General features: G+C 42.6%; 1 protein-coding gene and 1 long non-coding RNA gene across 20 annotated transcripts in view; one reads left to right on the top strand and one right to left on the bottom strand.

Annotated features, from left to right (window-relative positions):
* Window positions 1-21,728, top strand: part of Mical2 (microtubule associated monooxygenase, calponin and LIM domain containing 2) — a 215,805-nt gene extending 194,077 nt beyond the window's left edge. For 14 of the 17 annotated variants that reach the window (XM_048788346.1, XM_048788357.1, XM_048788356.1 and 11 more), the window contains 4 exons: window positions 2,618-2,710; window positions 5,777-5,870; window positions 19,368-19,470; window positions 21,605-21,728. In XM_048788346.1, coding sequence (XP_048644303.1) covers window positions 2,618-2,710; window positions 5,777-5,870; window positions 19,368-19,470; window positions 21,605-21,713 — 399 coding nt within the window. In that variant the 3' untranslated portion in view covers window positions 21,714-21,728. The remainder of the gene's footprint in view (window positions 1-2,617; window positions 2,711-5,776; window positions 5,871-19,367; window positions 19,471-21,604) is intronic. The other 3 variants (XM_048788361.1, XM_048788348.1, XM_048788360.1) reach the window with 1 other exon arrangement.
* Window positions 505-21,663, bottom strand: LOC125612062. Of its 3 annotated transcripts, none has more exons than XR_007342322.1 (3): window positions 21,601-21,663; window positions 16,691-16,774; window positions 505-5,854 (listed from the first exon to the last, which is right to left on the bottom strand). It is a non-coding gene; the product is annotated as an uncharacterized LOC125612062 (long non-coding RNA). The 3 variants fall into 3 exon arrangements; XR_007342323.1 differs by having other exon boundaries at window positions 505-5,935; XR_007342324.1 differs by lacking the exon at window positions 21,601-21,663 and adding an exon at window positions 20,175-21,587 and having other exon boundaries at window positions 505-5,935.
* Window positions 21,729-22,329: the final 601 nt, after the last annotated feature.

A 22,329-nucleotide genomic window follows, 5' to 3' on the forward strand; every position in this document is an offset into this window, starting at 1 on the left:
TCCTCTCCCAGGTTCTGTTTGGTGACTCTCGATAAAGCAGTCAGGGCTTGATGTTTTACTGCTGGGAAACACTAAGACCACACGGGGCTGTTGAGGCCACACCCCCATCCCCACTGCTCTGCCTTTCCCAGGAGTTGGATTAAATGGTCTCCTTTTAAAGGGAAATATTGGCACTTAATTTCTATAAGATCCACCATAGAGCAGGGGTCCTTGATGTGCCCCAACAGTTCATGGCAAGAGGAAAGGCAATGTAGACTGGATGGAAATGAAGATATTGGATTCAGCCTGTCTAGGCTTAACTCCTACCTCTCCCCATTACTAATTGTGTCAGTTTGGGGAAATTATTTAACCACTCTGATTTTTTTATTTCTACATTTACAGAATAAATACAATCTGAGGAATAAATGAGATGATACATGTGAAGTAATGAGTTCAGTATGGCATGTAGCACTCAATACCTGTTAGGATTTATCATGTTGGTCAGTAGGATGGCCACTCCAGAGATACTTGTTAAGTCAATGAATTTATTTTCCATACAGGTTGAGTTGGTCTTCTCTGGATCGCAGCTTGTTGATCCCTACCACCTCTCTCCCTGCACCAGCCTCTCCTCAAAGATCCTAGCTACTAACTGAAGGGTTCCCCATGCAAAAGGCCTGAAACCCCTCTTCAGGCTGATTGATAGTCATCTGGAAGGATTCCCAAAGAAACAAAGATGATGTAATATAAGAAAAATTGGGTTCTGAGAGCCAAAATATTTTTTCCCAGCATGAATAGCTTCAGGATTTAGGTCCTAAGGAGAATTCAAGAAAATCAAATCTCATTTTTAAAGTGAATGTTTCCACTGATAATGGGCAAAGCTTCCGAAGGCTTCAAACTGGATGCTCGTGATGGTTTCTCCATCCGTAGCCAAGGAGGTGACAGAGAGAACCACAAGGCCCTGAAGCATAAGTGCTTTCAAAGAATAGTCTCTGACCTCTGGTTTGGACCCAGATTGCCCTGGCAGTAGGTCTTTAAATCTCTATTCCCCACTTATGGATTGACAATCATTGAATGAGAAAATAATCATCACAGTCTTTGAGTGCCCAGATATGAAGCTAGTTGCAGCAATTTTTAAATTCCCTATTTGTTTTCTGAGATAATAGATATGCCAGTTCCCCTGATATGGTCATTGCACATTTTATAAATGCATTAAAGTATCTCACTAGACCCCATAAATATGTATAGTCACTACATGTCAATTAAAATATAAAAAATAAGTTCCATATTTGTTTCTTCCAGTATTGAAAAGTAAGGTCTAGCATGTTATAATCCTCATTCTAATATGTATAAAGTTGATGTGTTTGTTCAGAGAAGGTAAACTCACAGTAAAACTAGCCCAATTTGAACATTTATCTTAACTATACCGGGTGTGTGTGTGTGTGTGTGTGTGGTTTAAAACATACTCCTACACCCAAAAAGTAATAGATTTTAGTAGAACATAATCATGTTGATTTATAATACAAAATAATATGCTGGTAGTGAAAATCATGTTATTGATTATAGTCTGATCTCTTTTTCTGAGCCTTCTGCAAAGTGCTTGCCCACATCATCTCGCTTTGCCCTTGTTGTATCCCTTCGAGGTGGGCATTGAATCCTCCTCATCACTCGGAAGAGGACTCTGGCATTCAGAAAGCTGAGGAACCTTCTGAAGTTCACACAGCTCCTCTGGGAATTGATGGCAGCTTTTCTTGGCCCAGGTCGGGGCCATTGCTCTGCTGCTTCTCTGATGAGGAAAATCTCCAGTTGGTAGAAGTGCCACACCACCACTTCTCCTTTCCTTGGTATCTAAAACCTTGGGAGTGGCACCATCGAGAGCCAGACATCTGTTTTACATGGATCAATACTGGATATTCTTTTTTCCCCCTCTTTCTGTCTTTGAACAAGTCCAGGCATACACAAAACCCATGATGATCACGCTGTATTTGTACAAGCAAAGTGAGGTACGGATGGGAAGTAGCCTTATGCCAAGTGTTTCGAAGCCAAGAAACACTTTACTTTGAATTATGTAGATACATTCTCCTGTTTATAAGTTTATTTATATATTGTAGACCCAACTTTAGTACTGTTTAAAGTTTTCAACTGGTGTTCATTGTGTGTGTGTGTGTGTGTGTGTGTGTGTGTATGCCTGCCTGCCCGGGGCCATCATCCCTGGGCAGGGTGGAAGCACCCATATAAGTCTAATTATTCTATTATTTCATTCTTCAACTGAGCTAAACCTAGTTAGTACTTGATTAAAGCCTCTCCCACCTATCCTCCCCCCCCCCACACACACACACTTACATTCTGACACCCACTAGCCATGTGTGGCCACTTAAATTCATTAAAATTAAATTTAGAATTCAATTTCTTCTTCACATTCGTCTCATTTCCAGTGTCTGATAGGCACAGAGGGCCATATTTTATACAGCACGGATACAGCTTATTTCCATCTCTGCCGGAAGTGATAGAGGATGCCATCATCCTAGAAGCTAAGCCAATGGCTGGGAGCTGTGGAAGGGCGGAAGACTGTGAAGACAATTTGTAAATTTCAGTCCTGCTTTTAGCAGTCTTATTTTTCCTTCTCTATTGTTTTCCTTAGGAAGAGAAGATACTCAGAAGAAGGAGGAAACTGGAAAAAGCAACAAGGCAATTGGTTAAGCAAGAAGAGTTGAAAAGACTTTATAAAGCTCAGGTCAGAAGATAGACATGAGATGAGCAAGTGGGCCTGGGGCTGCATGGGAAGGCCCCTCGGGGTCTGTGCTGTGTTGGGGAGGTGGGCTTTCTGGGAAAGGCCGGTCTCTTCTCTGAGGGACCAGGTGTGTGGCTTTCTAAAGGCCTTGGCCCAGTCCCTAGTGGGACTTTGGGCCAGGTGCTGAGCTGGCCTACTCCCAGCCACCTTTCCATCTGCAGACGTGTGTTCTGCAAAGCAAAGCTGAGACAAGAATCTGCATATGGCCTTGGGAATCACCCTGAACCCTGACTGCCTTATAACAGTGACCTTGGCTTTGTCCTCTGAGGACACATATCTTCCATCAACTCCCTGAATGTCTTTGCTAAGATGACAGCTAATGGGAGCTGTCTCTATTTCAGGATTTGTTGAAAGCATCTGTATCCAGCACTCCAATACAGATTTCCTGGCCTGATGGTTTACTCCAAACATTTCTGCCCAAGGTCATTGCCAACAGGCAAAATAAAACAGAAAGTCTAGGCATCCTCCATCTTCCTGAAGACCCCAAGCCATGTCTTGAAGAATAGCTGGATTTGAGGATATAAGGACTTAGAATGACCACTCATGTTAATTCATGTACCCTTCCCTCCCTTTTTCCTTTTATCTAGTCATGTAACCCTGTGTGTTAGTCAGCTTCCCATTACTGTAACAAAATACCTGAGATAATCAACTGAAAAAGAAAAAGGGTTTATTTTGGTTCATAGTTTCAGAGAGCCTAGTTCATGATTAGTGGTCCTGTTCCTTTGAGCCTGTGGTGACACAGCCGTCATGGTGGGAATGTGTACTGGAGCAACCTGCTCACCTCATGGTGGCTGGAAAGCAAAGAGAGAGACAGAAGAGGAGCTGGAATCCCAATATCCCCTTCAAGGGCACATCTCAATGATATAACTTCCTTCCAGTAGGCCCCACCTCCTAGAGGTTTCACCACCTCCAAATAGCACCATGGGCTGGGGGGCTAGGGACCGAGCCTTTAATATGTAGGCCTTTGGGGAAAATTACAGATCCAAACAACAGCATCCTTAAATAGCTCCTGCCAAGAATGAGTCCTTTTACCAGCTTCCATGATCTTTCCCAGTAACTGACTCAGGGCCACTTCCACATCCTGGACAGGAATGACTCTATAAATTCCCCTCTTTCTGCTCTCAACTTCTAAAACAGGTTTCCTTAAAAATGTTTCCTCTTGTCCTTCTAAGAGCAAGACATGTCTATATGACACTGATTGGCAGGTCTTGCAATTTCTCACTTCAGGCAGTAAGAAGAATTACAATGGTATTTTGAGTCCTAACCTGCTAGCACCCGTGGTGGCCCTCTTTGATCTCTGAGTTCACCCTTCTTTTTAAAGACTCACCACTGCGTAGGTCTGCTTGGGCTGCCATCACCAAATGCCACAGGCTGGGGGGGCTTAAACAACAGACATGGGTCTTCCCACACTTCTGGAGGCTGCAAGTCCAACATCAAGATGCCATTCAGCTTGGAGAGTGGTGAAGTCTCTTCCTGGCTGGCAGACAGCTGCCCTGGCTGGGTCCACACATGATCTTCTGCAAGTGCACATGTGGAGAGAGAGACCTCTGTTGTCTCTTCCTCTTCTTATAAGGACAGACCTATCAGATCAGGGCCCCATCCTTGTGACCTCACGTGACCATTACTGGCTCCTTCTAGACCCTGTCTCCAAATACAGCCCCACTGGGACTTAGGGCCTCAACTATGAATTTGGGGAAAACAGAATTTAGTCCCTAACAATCATATAGCTGTACTGCACAGGCATCAGTAATAAAGTCATTTAACAGCTTCCCTTCTTAGTAATTCTACAGCACACTTGCAAGAGATGGATTTATAAAGGTACAATAATGTCATTAAAGGACAGACAGAAAGGAAGAGGGCATGAAATTATAAGTAATTATAGACAGAATCTCTGTCTATGTCAGACTTTATGTTTTGAACTTGAATACTCGTAGCTGGGACAAGAGAGCCAGGGGGCTGCTCAGAACCCACCCCCTGGTTGGGTCTCTTCACGGGATCAATGATGCCTTGGCTACTGTGCCCGTGGTTCCAGGGGAGAAGGAAAAGCATGTGGGTTAAGGAGGAAGGAATGAGACAGTGCAGAAGTCCAATAGAAAAAGAATGCAGGTGTCCTGCCTGCCCAGACAGCTGACAGTTCCTTCAACGTTTCTCTTCTGACAGGTGCAAAATCCATTTTGCCAAAAGATGTCCCTTTGGGCAGCATGGGTCTGGTGTGAGAAAGCAGAGAAAATTGATGAGGATAAAGAAAATTATATAGGAAAGGCTTTCCCTAGCTCTCCTTCCCAACAGACTTCAAGGAATAATAGCTAGCAGGGAAAATAAATGTATTAATGCCAGCCCAGTCATGACCCCAAACCTTAATAGGTGCTATGGAGAGTCTAAGGAGAGTATGAGTTGTCCCTTAATGTGTTAAATAAACATCATGTGTCTTGTCTTAATAACTTGCTTGTCACAAAGCCACAGTACACTTCTACAGTGACAGAAACCTGGGCATCAGCCTGAGGTGCAAGAAAAGCGTAGGTGCCATTGGTGGCTAAGGACAGTAGCAGGATAATCCTGAACCCCAGAAGCTGAGCAGGTCTCCTGCCCATATCATATTCTGGAGAAGTGTCTGCTGGCTCTCCTTGAGAAAATAGAACCTGGACATACTTCTCTGAGCTCGTATTCTGCAGCCCGGGTCATTATGCTATGGCCATAGTCAGAGGCTGTGGGCTCCAAGGAACCCAGGAACCACGAGCACCACCTACAATCCCTGCAGTCCCATCCTGGAGGACTCCAGTGTGCCTGACCTTGTCAGGGGACTGTTTTGATAATGTACTTGGCAGCAGATGGAAAACACAGGGAACATTAAGGTCTGCTGGTCTGGGAATTCCGAGGCCCTTGGCCAGGACATGAAGGCAGTAAGGTCACTCGCGACAGCGCCTCTTCCTCCTGGAGAGCCAGTGGCACAATCAGCCCCCTTGATGTGTGTCCAGTGCTCCCTCATGATGTGTGATCCTGGTGTTGCAGGCCATCCAGAGGCAGCTGGAGGAGGTGGAGGAGCGGCAGAGGGCTTCCGAGATCCAGGGCGTGAGGCTGGAGAAGGCACTGCGAGGAGAAGCAGGTACGGCACCCAAGCAACGGGGTGCGGGTCTTAGTCTACGGTTTGAGAATGGTGCTGGTCCTATCCTAGGGGCAAAACAAAGAGAACATGTCCCGTCCCCCCAGAGATCTGTCAACGTGGACAAGTAGTGCTGAGTCCACATCTGCTTCACACTTTTTTTTAAGCTTTTTTTTTAAAAAAAAATAACTTATTTTTATTTGTATACATGACAATAGAACGCATTTTGACATTTTTACATAATGAAGCATAACTTCCCATTCTTGTGGTTGTACAAGGTATGGAGTTATACTGGTCGTGTATTCATATAGGAACATGGAAAATTTATGTCTGATTCATTCTACTGTCTTTCCTATACTCATTCCCCGTCCCTTCCCTTCATTTCTCTTTGTTGAAGCCAATGAACTTCTGTTCTTCCCTCCTTCTCTTATTGTGTGTTTGCATCCGAATATCAGAGAGAAATTTAACCTTTGGTTTGGGGGGGATTGGTTTATTTTACATATCATGATAATCTCCAGTTCCATCCATTTACTGTTAAATGCCATAATTTCATTCTTCTCTATAGCTGAGTAATATTCCATTGTGTGTATATACCGCATTTTTTAAGTCCATTCCTCTGTTGAAGGGCACCTAGGTTGGTTCCATAGCTTAGCTATTGTGAATTGAGCTGCTATCAACATTCATGTGGCTGTGTCACTAGGGTATGCTGGAAATCATCCCATTTTACACTAATATTTTTCCTTTGCATGCCTGACTAGAAAATAGAAAACAAAAGGCTAAATTTATTTCTCTTACTAACACCTAAAGGTATATATCATTTACACTAACTTCCCTCCTTTTGTCTAGTTTTTCTATATCCTAAGTTCACATTCCTGCTTCACACTTTAAAAATCCCAATGTGGCTGTGCTTGGAGGTGCATGCCTATAATCCCAGCAACTTGGCAGGAGGATTCCAAATTTGAGGACAGTCTCAACAACTTAGTGAGATGCTGAGAAACTTAGCAAGACCGTTTCAGAATTAAAAAAAGAAAGCAAGCACCGGGGGGGGGGGGAGAAAAACCTACCTGGTGGTTCAGTATGAAGTTCCTCTGGGCATTGGTCAGCTGGTGGACCTTGTCACTGCTCTTTGAGACACGCAGCCTCTATTCTGGCTAGCATGAATGTCCTTTGCAATTCAGGGTTTAAGATACATGCAGGGGAAATATTTGGGAATTTGAGCAATTTTTGGAAGTGATTCCAAGCTCAGTTAAAGTCCTGGTTTCTCTCTTTTCTTCTGTATCACCTGGGGCTAGTCACGTTGTAAACCTTTATAAACTTTCATTTTTTCTCATAGAAAACTGACATGCGAGTGCTTTTCTGCCTTATAAACTGAAATGATGATTAAAGAAGAAATTATACATGATGCTGAATTGAATCAGCCCATTGCCTGGACTTAGGTAAAAGCAATAAATGGGAATGGCCCACGGAGCTTCAGACTCCTACATTCAAATCGAGCCCATCCCTGAACTCCTGCCACGTGCTGGACATGAAGGCACATACCCATCACGCTACGGTGATGGATATGACAACGTTTCTGCCTTGAGAAGTTTATAGTCCATTTGTCCACTGAGGGACAGAGACAGGTGAACAGGTGGGGCACAGTACAGTATGAGAGCTATAATAGCATGAGGGGGCCGTGCCAGTGAACCAAGATCTTAGAGGGAGAGAGTGATCAGGCCAGGCTCCTTGGGAAAGGTGGTGTGCAAGATGAGAATCAGGAGGAAGAACAGGAATTCACCAGTGAGGGCTCAGTTTCCTTAAGTGGGAGTGATGACCAGACTTGCTTCTTGAGCTTGCACCAAGGATTAGCTAAAACAGCTCACACAAAACCCCTCGCTCAGGGCCTGGCATCCAGTGAATGATTAATCAAGTTTTTTTTTTTTTCCTTTTCTTACTAATTTACACTGGATTTCCTTGTAAAGAGAACCTCCTCATCAGTACTTATCTGTAGGAATCTCTTGGTTGCAGCAAAAAGCCTGGGAAGTGAAAAGGACACACCAGCAGAGCTGGGGCCTGTGTCCGTTTGCCAGTAGGAACACAGGTCAACATGTGACATGGTTCTGCTCCCATTAGGCTGGGCAGAATTGGGAAAGTTGCTTAATGTCTCTGGCCCCAGATTCCTATCTGAAAGATGGAGATGATAATTCCTGTATTGTCAAGTCATTTTGAGAATTAGGAAGTTGATGGGCAAACATCTACCAGGGTGTCTACTAGAGTGTTGGCATCCAACAAACACTACCTAATCTTATTTTGCAAAATATTAAGTCTCCACACACATATACGTTTAAAGAACTGTCTTTCTAATCTTGACTGTTTGAAATTTAAATCATAGATACCAAATTTCTAAAGCTTCTTTTGAAAATTTCCCTCATACCAGTTGTAAAAAAAAAAAAGAAAGAAAAGAAAAGAAAGAAAGAAAAAGAAAAAGCAAAGCAAGCTAGCTAGCTAGCTATTTTGAATTTCACCTAAAGAAATCCGGCCAGTGGATAGTGTTTTCAAAGGCGTGCCAAGCCCATCAGAAGATGGATTCCATTCATTCCCTCTATGTCCTTGTTAATTTAATTCCCCTGTTAAGTTTATGGGCCTTTTTGTCCTTGAATATCCTTGTGGGGGTGACAGATACAGATCAACAAGGGGGGGTGGAGACAAAAAAGAGTCAAGTCATGGAGCATGGCCTTCCTGGAGACCCACAGGAAGAGTTGTAAGCCAGGCCATCAGAATTAATACACTGTAACTCATAATAACATTTGTGTAATAATAATATTCCTTTGCAGTTCAATATTTTATCCAGTCCCTTTAAGAGATTGCCCTGTTGCTTAATGAATGACCAATGCTTATTAGGTTAAGTTGTATTTGAGCTGGCCTCTGCTGCTCCGGTTCAAGTGATTTAATGGGAATTATTTAATAGGTATTATTAAGATAATTAGAAAATGATCACAGTTAGGCAATAATATTGAGCTGTAAAGGTTGTGAATAACCAAATTTAGAGACAGGCCTGAAAACAGGAGTACCCTGCGACAGTCAGGCCAGGCTCCTCTAATAATTATGTGCGGCAGCCTGAAAGGGCCTTTTGTTCCTGGGAGTTATTCATTAGGGGGGCGTTGAATTAGAGGACCGTTCGGGGGTACAGGACAAGGGCCATGATGGCTGATGAGCAAAATGAGGCTTTGATGAGCTCCTAATTGTCCTGACAACAATTCCTGCTTTCTTCTTCCCCATCAATCAGAAATGAGCTCCTCCGCTCCCCCGGGATGGATTTTTCCCCATTTTGTGGAGAAAAGGGAAACAAAGAAAAACAGAAATCTGACCCATCCACCCTAGATGACAAATCATGATGATTTGCAGGACATGTCTGTGTCTGTCTGTCTTTGACAAAGGCGATGGCATCCCCCCATGGTCCTATCTGCACAGGTGGTGGACAGGACTAGCGGTGCCCTCATTCCTGGGGGCTGCCCTCGGTGGGAAGGCCACCCTGACTCGGCCGGCCACTAAGCCCCTTCTCGGTGGAGGCACTGTTTGCCATCCACTGGTTTGTTGGTGGCCAACATGGTGGTCAGTGTTGCCCACAGGGGCCCCGGGATACCCCCATTTATCAAGAGACCACCCTTCAAACCTAAGTGGCCCAGATGTCTGAATCTGAGCTTTCTCTCCATATCTGGAAAGAGGTGAAATCTGAGGAAAACTGAGCAGCTTCAAAGGAGAAAGGATTTATCTGAAGGGAAAGTGGACAATTTATTCCTCCCTTATTGTTTAACTCACTTTATCAGCTGGTTGTCTGCATTCGGCTTCTTGCCTTTTTTGGATGGTTTTCAGATGGTTTCTCCTTTATTAAGGGGTTCACAAAGACAAGTATGATGAGTGAGGCTGCCAGCAGGTGGCAGCAGGAGCACACATTATAAGGAGAAACTTCAAGGACGATTTAGACAGGAAGAGGGAAGTAGTTTGGTTTATACTCTGTGGTTTTCATCTTGACTACAGCTGAGGAAAAGAAGGAATAATATTTTCCTAAATAATGTAAACATGAGTCCTGAGGGGGAAAAAAACAAAACAGGTATTAGACGCTCCTGAGTTTGAATCTTGGTGTTGCCATTATAAAGCAAATACCTCTCTGACAAATTTTCTCCTCTGTAAAATGGGACTAATAATCTCCACCTACTGGGGTTGTAAAAAGAAAACATTAAATAATATGATGTTGGTAAATCATCTGAAAAGGAGCCTGGCATATAATGGGTGTTCCAAAAAGATTCATTTCTTCTCCTTCCTTTTATATCCCCATCACTTGAAAATGCAGTTTTCTCAAATTGTGTTCATTTGCTTATTTATTCACTCTGTTCACTTATAACTATATTCCCTAGAAGAGATTTAAGCTGGTTTCTATAAATACAAAAAAATACATGCAGTTCACATGTTTTGTCCAAGTGAGAATCTCATTGCAGATTCATTGTTGTGCCCCAACAAAACTCCACTGATTCCATAAAAGCAGTTCAACAATGAGAGCAGAACACTGTGGTTCTAAAGCCTGCCTCTCTGATAGCCAGCCATCACTTGGGAATGGATCTGGGGACCGGATATCGTTTAGGAAACCTTCCAGAACTATTTGTTCTCTAAATGTACCCAAAGGCGGTCAACTCAAGGTTATACACATGTCCGGTTACTGTGCTTGTAAAGGTCAGCAGAACAGGGAAGTGTTGAGGACCCTCCATGTTCAAGGAGTCTGACTGTTTGAATAGAGGTAAGCATAAAAATGGAACCACAGATAATATTTCACCACAGAATAAAATAGGATATGGTCAGAAAAAGGACTCAAACTATTGAGAATGCAAGAGTAACAAGAATCCAGAGTTAATGAAGCAAGGAATTTGAGTTGGTTTGCCTTAGCTTTATAGGTTCTGGATCCTTCCAGTGAAATTTAGTGAATCACAGGAAGGGAGTTTATTATCCATAGCACAATGTACAGCAGGAGCATCAGCATGGTGGCACAAATGGCCTGTGCCAAGTCCCAGGGTATGACATAATAGGCCTGGATGGCACCTGTGCACACCAAGGTGTGTACCACAGTTAAGGATCCCCGGGTGAAGAACTCAACAACTCTGGAGCAAATGCTAAGTGGGCCTGTAGCTCTTTTCCAGGAAGCAGGTCATTGTGCAGTGGTCATCCTAGGGCGTGCCGACCTACTTCTCAGAATTATCTACCTGGCTAGTTTCAGGAATGGCTCAAGGTCAGAGGCTGGCTAGACCTTGCAGTTTGACACACTCAGTGAAGACATGCAAGGATGTTCACAGTCCATGGAAGACTGCCCTGCTCGACAAATATCCACAATCCATCTATTGGGTGGGCCCTGGAAAAAGTCAGTGTCCTCTTTATAGGCCAAAAGTTGACTGTAAAGACCAAAGACAACCCTCTTAAACTGATTTTTTTTTAAATAATTGGCAGAAATAAAGAACAAAAAGGACAGACTAGACCAAAGATACAGTAAAAATTCAAAGAGACAAAAGAATCCCATGAACACTAATCCCATTAATTTTAAATTCTGGCAATCTAAGTGTGATTTGACAGTCTCCATATTTAAAGATTAAAGAGAAAAGCTGTATGAGCTTTTCAATACAATAAGGAAAATCATATGACAAAATTGAACATCTATTTGGGATACAAAAAAAAAAATAACTTTTGGCAAAAGAAGCAATAGAACTTTCTTAATTTGAAGAGTCTCTTCCAAACCCCTGCAGCAACATTGTTGAATAGAAGCATTCTTTTCAAAATCGGTAATAGATGAGGTTGCCTACCATGACATCTTCTATTCAGCTTGGTACATGCTTTTCTAGCCAGTTCAGTAAGGCAAGGGGTGGGGGGGTGGGGGCAACATAAAGTTTGGAAAGGAAGAGACACATTTTTATTGTTTTCAGATTGCCCACATGGAAAACCCAAATGGGCATACCAAAGAAATTATTAAAAATAATAAGATCCAATATCATAGTCCATAGATATAAGATCAAACTGGTAAGATCAATTGCATTTCTATATCTCCTCATCAAGCACCTAAAAAAAATGAAATAACAAAGATGAGATCAATTACAGTAACATCAAAAACAATAAGGTACTTGGGAATAAATCCAACAAAAAATGTGTACCACCTTTATGGAGCCAATTTTAATGCTTTACTGAAAGTCACCAAAGGAACCAAACATAATCCCACATATCTAAAAACTTGATATAAACCAGCAGTGGGGTTGGACATTACAAGAAACAAATGACTCTAAGACAATTGGTTTTCCATATAGGAAAAAAATTGAAATTAGGTCTTATATCATATATGCATATCAATTCCATATAGATTATAACTTTAATTTGAAAACGAAATTTGAGAAGTTAAGAAAAATCTCTCTTGACCTCACACTGGTAGTTAATAGACACTATAAAGGAAATGAAAGAAAAACCACTAATGCAGAAAATATGTTTGCAGCCAAACATATTTAAACCAAAGGGAAAAAATTAGTATTCTAGTATATTCTTGTTATGGTTTGGATAGGAGGTAGCCCCCAATAACCTCACATGATAGACCATGAAGTGATGTTCAGAGGTGAAATGATTAGATTATGAGAGCTGCAACCTAATCAGTGGGTTGATCCATTTGACGGATCAATCATTTGAATGGCTCACTGAGTAGTAACTCTAGGCAGATGGGGTGTGGCTGAAGGAAGTAGGTCACTGTTGAGGGGGTGTGCCTTTGGGAATTATATTTTGTCCCTGCTCCTTGCATGTGTGCGTGCTTGCGTGGTCTCTCTCTCTCTCTCTCTCTCTCTCTCTCTCTCTCTCTCTCTCTCTCTCTCTTNTGCTGTTAAGCTGAACATGTGCATACCCTACAATTCCAGAATTTCATTCCTAAGTGCGTCTTCCAGAGAAACTCTTGCCACATGGACCAGAAGATATGTACAAATATTCATAGTGACATCATTCCTAGGAGCAGAAGTCTAAGGGCAACCTACATATCTATTAACAGGGAAATGGATCATTTGTGGCATTGTGTGAACAGTATACATAGAGCAGTAAAAGTGAATGAACAACATAGGTACATTTGTGCAAAGTAATATTGAATTTAAAATGAGCAAATTGGTCAGCGGTGGTGGTGGTGGCACACACCTATAATCCCAGCAGCTCGTGAGGCTGAGACAGGAGGATTGCGAGTTCAAAATCAGCCTCAGCAATGGCAAGGCATTAAGCAACTCAGTGAGACTCTGTCTCTAAATAAAATACAAAATAGGGCTGGGGATATGACTCTGTGGCTGAGTGCCCCTGAGTTCAATTCCTAGTACATCCCCAAAAAAGAAAAAAAAATGGGCAAGGTAGAGAAGACTACATATAGTGTGGTATCATTTCATGATTAGTAGCAAGAAAAACTACATTTTAAAATGATAAATTGAAATATAGTTTAAAAATTAAAAAAAAAAACCCTAAAAAGTAGTTTAGGAGGGAGGATTAGAATTGTTTTTCACTGAAAGCCCCAAGAGTGGAATCATGAGCTAGGTAGTAGCTTCTTGGGTTTGTCAAGACTAAATCAGACCAGACCCACAACCTGGCTTCCCGGGGTTATCATTATATGTAAGGAGCCTGCAGGGCAGATGTTCCCAGAGCTCTGGGTCCTGAAGTCTATTGCAGATTTCAATAAAATAAGCCCTCAGATGAGCTAAGAGCTGACCAAAAGGCAGGGGCTGAACCCCAGCCAGTCTCGAGGGAAATGCCCTGATCAGGTGACTGAGGGTCCTGGCTACTATGACTCCAGTGCACCCTGCCTCCCACTTCCTGCTTCCCATCTTCAGTAAGAATGCCAGGTGCATTATAACAAAATTGCAGTAAACACTGAATTAGAACTTCTCATAGATGCTAAGGAGGTAGACAAATCACTTCCAAAGAATTTGAGAGTTACAAACCAGACAGCAAACAAGATTCAATTTGGAAAACCACATACCAACACCCAATCAGAGAAATACTCAGCAATACCTATGAAAGAAAATGGTTTTAAAAATCATGACTTTAAAGACTAGATTGCCCATCTGTTCTGGTATTATTCATTCAGGAAAAAAGTTATTGATCATTCATGCCAATCACCTAACGTAAGCAGGGACTGAGAAGTGCCAGGCTTGGTGATTTAACTTGATTGTGGAGAGTTATTGGAGTAAATTTTCAGTAGGGAGTGACATGATTTGCTTTGCATTTTTGAGAGCACTCTTGGGCAAAAGTGGATCAATCTAAATGACTCTACTAATAATAAAAAATGGTTTTGTGTTGAGTTTTGATTATTTTGCCATACGAAATAGAATACTGACATTTTGTCCAGGAAGAGACATGACATGAGGGCCCAGGAGCAAATGAACAGCAGGTGGACAGTTAGCAGCACCCTGCACTGGAGATCAGAGGGCAAGAGGAAGGGTTGGATCCCTGGGCCATCTTATTCTTAGCCAGAGGCCACTTGCCTTCTGGTGACACTGTTAGAGCTGCAACCTGATTCCTTGATGAAGGAGTCATAGTCCTGCTCTGAAAGGACTCTCAATGCCACAATAGCAGCCATGGGACCAGTTGGAAATATGGGTGAGAAAGGAATCTGCATGGGCACAGGGGACTGAAGCCTTGTCCAGCAGTGTTGATGGTCTACTCAGTCATGTGACCTTTTCATTTACATGAGGCCAAAAACATCATTGTTATCATCATCATCATCATCATCATCATCATCATCATCATCATCATTATTTTGGTACTAGAAATCTAACCCTAGGTACTTTACCACTGAGCTACATCCCCAGGCCTTTTTATTTTTTATTTTGAGACAGGGTCTCGTTATGTTGCTGAGGTTCTTGCTGAGTTGCTGAGGCTGCCTCAAATTTGTAATCCTCCTGCTTCAGCCTCCTGAGTCACTGAGATTATAGGCATGCACCACTGTCCCAGGTTATTATTTAAGATTTTTTTTGTTAACCTCAAGTTGTCACAAGACAAGGTTTAGCCATGTATTACCAAATAAAGGGCTGCCTTCTAGCTGAGTTTTAAAGGTGAACAGAAAGTAATTTTTATGGAACTACAAAACTGGAAGAAATAACAAGGTGGTAATAACAATGGCACAATTGGCTGAAGGTTTACTATGTGCCAAGCAGCACTATGCTAAACATTTTGCATATATTACATCATTTAATACTCCTAACCAAAGTATGAGATAGTACTATCAACATGCTCATTTTCCACCAGGGGAGACCAAGGCCAAGAGGTATGAGGTTCTTTGCCCAATGTCACACATTCCTAAGTGGCAGGACCAGGCCTAACTGATCTCAAAGCCCATGGCCTCCTCACTCTACTGTATCTCTAGCGAGAGGCAATGCTATCTAGACTTCATCAGGACTCACAAGGACGGAACCCGATGGGTGACAATGAGTTGAAGGAAATCATGGAGGGATGGCTCTGTGCTTTGTTGGAATTAAGAGCAAGACCCTCCCGTATCTAGTGTTTGGGAAGGCAGATTCCCTGGAGTCCTGCACAGGATTCCATGTCCAAAGATCTCTCAGTGATTTTGACTACTGAAGAAAGGAAAATGCTAAAAAATGAAGTACAGCCAATAAAATTGCAAACTATTCTATTGATAAAGGAAAATTAATTTGAGCGATTCAATTCAACTTGGGTTTGTTCAGTACAGTGTCAATGGAAGTCGGTGAGCAGTACAGGGCACTTTCTAATGCACCAGATTTTAGAAGGATGCATAAGATTGAAAAAGGGACTGTGTAATCCAGGATAAAAAGTCTGGCTAGAACTGGTGGGTATAATGCCGCAAAGAGGCTGAATGTGAAAAATAACAACAAAAAGTACTCTAAAGATGGTAAAATAGTCCTTTAAAGCTGTTTCTTTTGGATTGAGCACAAGGAAAAGTATAGGCCCAGGATTGTGGCAGATGGTATCATGTTAGACGATGAGAAAAGGCAGAATTTTCACTTCTCAGCTTTTCTGTTTTCTCTGTCAAAGAAAATGGTTCTTAATCTAGAAACATTAAACGAATATCTAGAAGAAGGAATTGAATTTGGATAGATGATGAAACCGGAGACCTCTGAATTTGGGTCCCCAAGCCCAGGTAAATGATGGTTCATGTAGACAAGTGTCTAGATGTAGTATTGTCCAATTAGAATTTTCTGGATAAACCAAATTTAGCTCCTGCTATGGAAATAAATTACAGATGTAGCCTAAGATTTTCAAACTTATAGAAAATCCCAAAACCAAAAGACTAGAGATAAGTACATTTTCCACTTTTCATGTCAAAAAAAAAAATGAACTCTGTTCCTTATCAAAATTCTAGAAAAGATTATTAAAGAAATTTGTGAGGCTTTAGAAAAAAATTAGAGATTATTTGGAACCATGGTAATTTACAGAGAAGCTATGAGAAGCAAATGTCATTTCATTTTCTATGTAGAATTTTTTTAAAAATGAAGGTATTCCCAATAAATAAATAAATAAATAAAATGAAGGTCCATCAACAACGAAAATACACACACACACACATTTAAAAGATATATCCTACAAAATTAGAAGGAAAATTATGTGGGCTATCCTCAAATGACAAAATAATAATCCGGAGGTACCAGCTATGAAACAAAGCCAACTTCAGTGAATTGTGAGACCTGTGTTCAAATAACTGAAGGTCTTTCATGTAAAATATGTAGTTTTGTGTCTGTATAGTTCTCCAAATGGAAAAACTGGGATCAGTAACTAGGAGCCAACCCATTAAAGGCCAGTAGAAGGAAGCTTTCAGCACTTACCTACATAGTCATGCAGTGAGCTCCCTGGATAGCCTGCAACTCCCTCGTCATATGGAGAACCATAGTAGACAATGAAGTGATCACCTTCCAGGAAGTGGGTAGAAGGAAATAGATATTAGTTCCTTGGCTGGACCACCTGAACCTGAGGGTTCTTTTACTATGTGCATTTTATGATTGAATAATTTCTGTTGCCATTTATTGAGCTTATTGTACATGCCAGAACTGGGTCAAGGGCTTTGTGTGCATAATCCTGCTGCCGCTTCACAAACTGAGACTCAGGGAGGCTATAATAATTACTCAAGTCCACACAGTGGTAGGTAGGAGAATAAAAGTTTGACCCCACATCTGAGTCTAAAAGTAAATGCTCTTACTTTTAGGTTATATATGATCTCTGCTTTGTGCACTTCATTCTTTGATTGACACTACCCTTGAATGCCCTGTTCACCATCTTCTTCTTTATCTGGTAAATTCTTACTCATTTAGACTGAGCCTACTGGCTATGTCCTCTCTGAAGCCTTCTCTCACTTCTTCCATACAAGATACCACTTCCCCCTATGTTCCCATAGCAAGGAGCAGGTGACATCGACTTGGATATGTAGTGTTAGTTTTCTCCGTGAACTGAAAGCTCTCCATTTTCCAAAGATCTGGATCCAATATTTATTCATTCTTATCTCCAAGTACCACAAATAATGCCCAGGAGATATTGGTATTCACTATGTGTCTAATTTTGTTCATTCACTCAAGATACCTTAGAAAGAATAACATCATATTTCTGTCCCTCCTCTCTTTCTCCCCTTTAATCCTTCCTGGATAAAGCTCCACACAACATTCTTTTACTCCACCACCTTCAGTGTCCCTTGGTGTACTACAGACCACCATAAAACTGTCTTACCCTCCCCGATCCACATCTTCTCCATCGTCTTTCTTTTCCCCTTTGTCTTTCCCCATGCTGTTCCCTCTTCTTGAAAATGCTGTCTTCTATCCTCATTATTTCCTCCCCAAAGTAATGCCAGTTGAGACCCCAGCTCATCCCCTGACTAGGATGGCCCTGCCTATATGTTCAGAATGCCTTTTATTGCTTTGTTGTGACTGTTTCCTAGTATTCTACTTTATTCTAGTTCTTTGAGGTCATCTGGTCCAAAAGATTATCTAACAAGTGTTTTTTGGTAGGCATTATGCCTTAGTGGCTCCAAACTTCTTGTGACACGTAGCATATCACTGAATCCCCAGTCCTCAAGACAGAACCTGACATATAGAAGATACCTGACAAACAGGTGTAGATGGATGGATGGGTGGGTGGATGGATGGATGGATGGATGGATGGACAGACCAGAAATCAAGTTTTGCATCCTAGTTCCAGTTTGTCCATAAAATGAATAATTTGAGGCTTCGCGTATCGCATATAAATCTCTTGGGGCCCCAGTGTCCTTATCAGTAAGAAAGTGGTCAAAAAGACAAGGAGAAAAGGGAACCATTTTTCATGAATTGCTTGCTGTGGACAGGGCAGTGTGCTAGGGGCACATGACTTCGGGGGAAGGAGACAGGGACATACATAGCAGTGAAAAGCCTGGGCTTAGGTTAAGATTCATTTATGTACAAGACCTAGCTCTGTCACCTACTGACTATGAACTTGGGCAGCTTGCCTTAGTCTTCTGAATCTCTGTTTCTTTGGCTATCCAAATGGTGATGCTGAGAGTCTCCACTGCTGAGTTCATCAGGAGGGTTGAATGAGATGCTGCCAGTAAGGTGGCCATTCTCGGTACAGGATAAATAGCAGCTCATTATTATTAAACTACACATGCATCTTATTATTCCAGTTTAGCTAAGGGAGAAGCAGAGGCTCCAAGATGTGGAACAACACGCTCAAACCCTGCATTGTTTTCCCCTCAGCCAATGGGACCCTCCATTATAAATCCTAGAATAGCCATGAGTTTTGCCATACAGTGTGTGTCCTCATTTCAGGGAGCAAGATTGAAAAGCTACTTCTCAACCCTGGTCAGCTTCTAACACTGCAATATCTCAACATTTAGTATCCAACATTGAGAGTCTAAGAAGCAATGCTGACCTAATTATTCTTCTGTTGAAGGAAGGTCATAGGTCATAGTTTAAGTGGTCAGAATGTATGGATCTAATTTTCTCCATATAAGAATCAAAATTAATATTTTTTCATCATTAGCTTTTCTTTGGACAAAAAAAATTCAAAATGCCAATCACCATTTCAACAATTAAACGTGATGTGAGTTTCCCTGCCTTGTGAAGGGAGCCACACACCACCTGGGCACTCAGAAGGCAGTTGATTTGGGGGAAGAAGAGAAGAGCAGACAGCAACCGGCACTAGGGGTCTCTAGTGGAGGTGTGATGTACACACATACATCAGTTTTAGGGAGGACGGGAGAGTAGGCAGGAGAAGTGTCCTTTGTGGTAAGACCTTATCAAGGACATGACCTTGGAAGCTAAAGTGGTCATGCCCTAATGTTCAGGGGACCTCCCCCCAGAGCCTGCACAAGTGGGTTTTATTTGTTATGCCCATGACCTCGAGGCATCAACAGGGTGCCAGGGAGCTTGCTACCTGCAGAGCCCTTCTTACTACAAACATGGCCCGCTAAAGTGGCTCCAAAGCAGTTTGCTCATGGGGAGAGAAACGCCAATCTAACCCATTTGCCATTGATTTCTTAAGCAGATTCAGGGACACAGGATGAAGCACAGCTTTTGCAGGAATGGTTTAAGCTGGTTCTGGAGAAGAATAAATTAATGCGATATGAGTCGGAGCTGCTGATCATGTAAGTAAGGCAACATTGATAACAGCGAGTCCGAAAAGCAGAGGGCTGGGGGGTGGCTCACTCTCCTTAGTGGAAGTCCCGGGATTTTTTCTCTTTGTGCATAAAGAGTAGTGATTGAGGCAAATTGATATTTTATGTCTTGCATATCATGCTGGCATTAGTGTAAAGAATCTTCCGTTGTCTGTTCTTCCTGTGGCGTCCTATGGCTGAAATAGATTTCTTCCTCCAGTAAGGAGCTGGAGGTCATTCACTCCAGCCCTGTCCCCCACACCTAAGTTAAAAGAGCTGTCACACACCTGTGCTGGAGCACCACAAGTGGCATAGGAGCTTTCATCTGTGCCATCTGGTTTCATTTTTACCTCTACGCTGAGAGGTCACTAGGGGGACTTCTTGGGGGGCCTAATAAGCACTACCACTCTTCCCTGCCTGTGTTCTGAACCAGGTGAGAAATAAACAATAGAGTCAATGGATGGAACATCAAAATATCACCTTCTATCAATGGCTAGTGTGGCCAAGCACGAGAGCCCAGATGAGTTTGTAACTTTATTAGGGCCACAGTAGTAAATTCTCACAAAGCAGAGGGCTGACAACAATAGAAACTAATTCTCTCACCGTTCTGGAAGCCACAAGTCCAAATGGAGGCATTGATGGGGCCATGTTCCCTCCAAAGCCTCTAGGAGAGAACTCTTCCTTGCCTTTCTCACCTCTTGCAGCTCCAGGCATTCCTAGCCTGTGGCTGCACCTCCACACTATCTGTTTCTGTCTTCACAAGGCCTTCTTGGTGTGTCTGGGTCTTCTCTTCTGCCTCTTAAAGGGAGAATTGTCCTTAGGTTTGGGACTCACTGGGATAATCCAGAGGGTCCTCATTTTAAGTACATCTGCAAAGACCGTGTGTCAAACAAGGGCACATTCAGAGCTTCCAGGGTTCAGGATATGAATACATCTTTGGGGGGAGGGGGTCCCCCATTCAACCCATTATACTAACCAAACTCCAGCATTAGACATATCTATCTACCTGATCACAAAAGTCAGTGGACTTGTTTACTCCTTAGGGGGAAGGCTTTTATCCTTGACCCTGGGATCTCAACCAGGGGTGATATATCTCCAAAGGCAATGTCTGGAGACATTTTTGGTTGTCACTGCTGGAGGTTGTTACTGATACCGTGTGAGTAGAAGACAAGGATGCTAAACACCCTACAAGGCACAAGACAGCCCGTCCCCCTACCAACAAAGAATTATCCATCCTACAATGTCAATAGTGTCAAGGTTGAGAAAGTTGCAAGGCTCAGAGAAACTGAGAACACATGTTTGCTGAACAGGCTGAGCTTAAAAGAGAACTGAGAACCCTCAACTCTTCTTTCTCTATAGTCTCTAGGGATCGTATGACTTCAAATAGGATCTGTTAGCATTGCCACATCTGTCTGGGTCCTCAATTCTCCTGAGAGCTCTAGAGCAGCAGCAGCCTCTCTCATATGTGGGGACCTTCACAACCACTCTGCTGTCAGTAGGGTGATCCCAGGCACTGAAAAATCCCAACTGGCTTCACCAAGACACTGTCAGCTGCCGGGTTTTGCTGTTGTTGCAGTGGAGAGACTGAGTTCCCAGCACTCTAGCATGGCCACTCCAAAGCCTCACTGACTCTTCTTTAGCTGCCTAAGTTTGATCTCCTCCACCTGGACCCAATATCTCACTGCTTACTTCTTTCGGTTTTCTTGTTGACCACAGTCAGAGACTTGAAAGTTGTTGGAGGTGATTCTTGAAAACATATTACACCTAAAGAAGACAACGAGTTCCCAATAGTCACCGCTTCTCCCCTGGACTCTTCTAGGCACCGTTTCACTGTTCTGTCTCCTGTCCTTCCTACAGGGTAGACTGATGGCCTTCCAAGAGCATCCTGAGAATCTATCACAGCTTTCAGCTACTCCCTGTGTCTCTTGGGTCCAGCATATCTCTAAACCCTTCTGAACACCTCTGGTGATCCTAGCAGCAGCCAGAATTCCAATTTAGAGATATTCAAAGACCCCCATTTTAATAAGGTTAATTCCAGTAGCTGTTGTCAATGAGTGTTTTAGTCAGTTTTTATACACAAATTCCCTGTCTTTACTACCTGAACATTTTTTTCATACCTACCCAGGGCCCAAGAACTGGAATTAGAAGATCACCAAAGCAGACTGGAGCAGAAACTAAGAGAGAAAATGTTCAAGGAGGGTGAGTATGGTGATATGTTTTGGGCCCTTAATTAAAGACATTTTGTCCCTTGAAGAACATCAAGTACACCAAGAACACTGCAATCCCCAGAGTAGAGTGCTCTCCCTGTCCTGCATGACCATGCAGCCTGAGAGGCAGAGGAGAATGCAAAACCAGCCCTACCTTGTGTCCACCCCACACCCCCCAGAGCAAGTCCCCATTGGGCTTCATCCAGCTAGGCTGAGAAGGAGACATTTCCCCATGCCACATGCCTATAGGAACAAAGTCATTCATTCACCTCTTTGTTCACATGTCCACCCACCCACTTAGCAAACATGTACTGAGAACCTCGTGTGGACCTGGCACATGGTGAGAGCAACTCCCATACTCTAGGAGTTTGTGAGCTCACTGGGGAGGCCAATGTCCAGACCCGTTACTACTGTGCAGGATAATGCAGAAGGAGCCACAGCAGGTGCTTTGGGAGCACAGAGGAAGGTGGGACTTGTCCTGCCAGGGCCTAGAAATGGTAAAGGAAACAATCCCTCAGCATGGGCCAGGCTAAGGCATTGCCCGTGAGGAAACCATTCTACCCTGAAGGAGGGGGAGTTGAAATAAACTCAATTGACATGATACACAGCAAAAAAAAAAAAAAAAAAAAAAAAAAAAAAAAAA

Source organism: Marmota marmota, unplaced genomic scaffold (assembly GCF_001458135.2).
Source record: "Marmota marmota marmota unplaced genomic scaffold, marMar, whole genome shotgun sequence".
In the NCBI taxonomy this organism is placed as follows: domain Eukaryota; kingdom Metazoa; phylum Chordata; class Mammalia; order Rodentia; family Sciuridae; genus Marmota; species Marmota marmota.